The sequence below is a fragment of the Penaeus chinensis genome, chromosome 8 (assembly GCF_019202785.1).
Source record: "Penaeus chinensis breed Huanghai No. 1 chromosome 8, ASM1920278v2, whole genome shotgun sequence".
Lineage (NCBI taxonomy): Eukaryota > Metazoa > Arthropoda > Malacostraca > Decapoda > Penaeidae > Penaeus > Penaeus chinensis.
In genome coordinates this window covers 25,847,520-25,850,019 of record NC_061826.1, presented here as the reverse complement: position 1 = coordinate 25,850,019, position 2,500 = coordinate 25,847,520, and the positions used below count along the sequence as shown (strand labels likewise).

The window sequence follows — 2,500 nt, the reverse complement described above, 5'->3', positions numbered from 1 at the left end:
AGATTCCTTTCATTCTTCCCTTCCCATTCTTCTTTACTTTGAACATTTCTGTGAAGGCTCCTTGTTCACTCCCACTCATAAAACACAGCAACTTTAATTAATTCTGATGATATTCAGTACCAGGTGTCTGAGGCCTTAAGCAACAGGCTCATATGAGGTGCAGTTTCAAATGCTTTTTGGTAATCAAGAAAAAAACATGTTTACCATTGAGTGAGTGGGCCCATGACTTGAATGTCTCTAAGAGTTTGTTTAAGTTAGGTTTGTCATATAAAAGCCTGTATTTTTAAGATGATTTCCTTATTTTGTAAGATTTTGCTTTGCATATGGAAAACAGATAGACTGAGTCAGCATGGTAGAGCAACTGTTAACAACATATGGAATAGAAGAAACATATTCATGTCCTATTTTCACTAACTTAATGTTGATTGAGTGATTGGGGCTGATTTACCTGCTCAGTTAGAGTACAATTCTCACTCTCACTGCTGGCAACTTTTTGTCTATTTGCTCTTTTTCATTACCATATCTGGTTCACATGCCTACCTGAAGCTAATTCCTAATCTCTTTACTTACCTTCGTCTCATTTTATTCCATGTCCGAATAATTTCTGGATTCTTTTTAGCATATCAGCATTATAAATATATCTACTTTTTGCCCATGGTTCTGACTGTTAAGTCAATCAGTTCTGAAATTTTCAAGAAGCATCTTTTTTCCCTTTAGGTAATTTCTGCATTTTCTGTCAACAAAATATTTTTTTTAATACATAAACATTCCTGTCCTATATATCATTAGAATTTATTTCAGGCAAATTGTAAAATACTTTTTGTCTGTTCAGAATCTGATTTTTTTATTTCAACTGATTTTCAGCTGATTTATGCATATCTCTGATTTTAATACTTCATGTGCTAGTAGGTGAGAATAAGTCTGCCCTTTAAGTTTTATGATTTTCAGGCAAGCTTACCCATCTGTACAGAATATGTATTTGGAAATTTATTAGGAAAATCATATAAAGGCATCAGTGCAAGAGTACTTTATTCCTTCCTGTGAAGCACCTCAAGATGGACCATATTGATATTGTCACTGAAACCTGACCTGGGTACACTAGAACATGGACAGGAAATATATATAAGTTCTTATATTTTCTTACACAGTTAATTCAAGTTTAGATTTTTTTTATAAAAGGTAATGTCACCATTATGTCCCTAACAAAAAATTATGTCAGTGAAACATAGGCATGGTCCACCCCCACATCTTTTTGTACCATGTATTCTTCAAGGATAATATTCAAGGTAGTAATAGATTTTGAATCAGAAGAAGAAAAATAAGATTTCTATGTACAGATTTTTATAATTGTTTATGATATAGCCTATATATTTTTAAATTAATATTTAAGGAAATATAAAAAACAATTTTCACTTTTGTTATTAAAAAGAAAATCCATCATGAGTGCATAGGGGATACTGGTAAGGATAAAAAGATGAGGAAGTAAAAAGATAAATAAGTGGCTTGTAAATTTGGCTGTGACAGATATTTACACGAGTGAGTAAAAGGATGTAAAATACACATTTTTCATTTTGGGAAGGTTATTCCTTGGCTGATGAATTTTTTTTTTAAATTTGAGATCTACCAATGGTTTAGTTTAGATTTATGGAATTATTAATTCATGATTAGCATGAGTATAAAGATTTCATGCATACAATATATTATCTATCTCAATCTTGCAATTACATATTAATCTCTCTCTCTCTCTCTCTCTCTCTCTCTCTCTCTCTCTCTCTCTCTCTCTCTCTCTCTCTCTCTCTCTCTCTCTCTCTCTCTCTCTCTCTCTCTCTCTCTCTCTCTCTCTCTCTCTCTCTCTCTCTCTCTCTCTCTCTCTCTCTCTCTCTCTCTCTCTCTCTCTCTCTCTCTCTCTCTCTCATGTTCTAAGTAGTCTTCCTGTTAACAGAGATAGAACAAGAACAAGTGGTTCGATATAGTATTTGATGTTCTCATCTTGAATGGGTTAGTTCGGTTCATTTACTTTTCTCTTGTATATTTTCAGTTATTATTGGTGATGATGATACTGTATATGCCGGAGGAGTTTTCAAATTAGAACTGGAAGTTCCAGAAAGGTAATGACTTTGGTGACTGGATTGGACTCTGAGTATGCATTTTGCATTAATGTAAATCACTAGATTTTAGTTCCCAATTTAGGTTTTGAATACTTTGGGTTATTGCGTTACAAGAAAATCTTTTATTAGAATTGAGATCTTGGGAGTTCATTAAGAAAGGCTTCTTAATTTCCAGATACCCGTTTCATCCCCCAAAAGTCCGCTTCCTGACGAAGATATACCATCCGAACATTGACTCAGCTGGAAGAATCTGCCTTGATATCCTCAAGTTACCTCCCTCTGGTGGATGGAGACCTGCACACAACCTCTCCAGTATCTTGACCTCAATTCGCCTGCTTATGGCTTCTCCCAACCCGAATGATCCACTGATGACAGACATTGTAGGTGCCAGT

At 34.5% G+C, this 2,500-nt stretch overlaps 1 protein-coding gene across 1 annotated transcript in view; it reads left to right on the top strand.

Moving 5' to 3' along the window:
• The window catches only part of LOC125027855 (ubiquitin-conjugating enzyme E2 T-like), a 16,196-nt gene that overhangs the window by 10,830 nt on the left and 2,866 nt on the right, over positions 1 to 2,500 (top strand). Inside the window, exons 6-7 of the mRNA XM_047616986.1 lie at positions 2,039 to 2,108; positions 2,284 to 2,488. Coding sequence (XP_047472942.1) covers positions 2,039 to 2,108; positions 2,284 to 2,488 — 275 coding nt within the window. The remainder of the gene's footprint in view (positions 1 to 2,038; positions 2,109 to 2,283; positions 2,489 to 2,500) is intronic.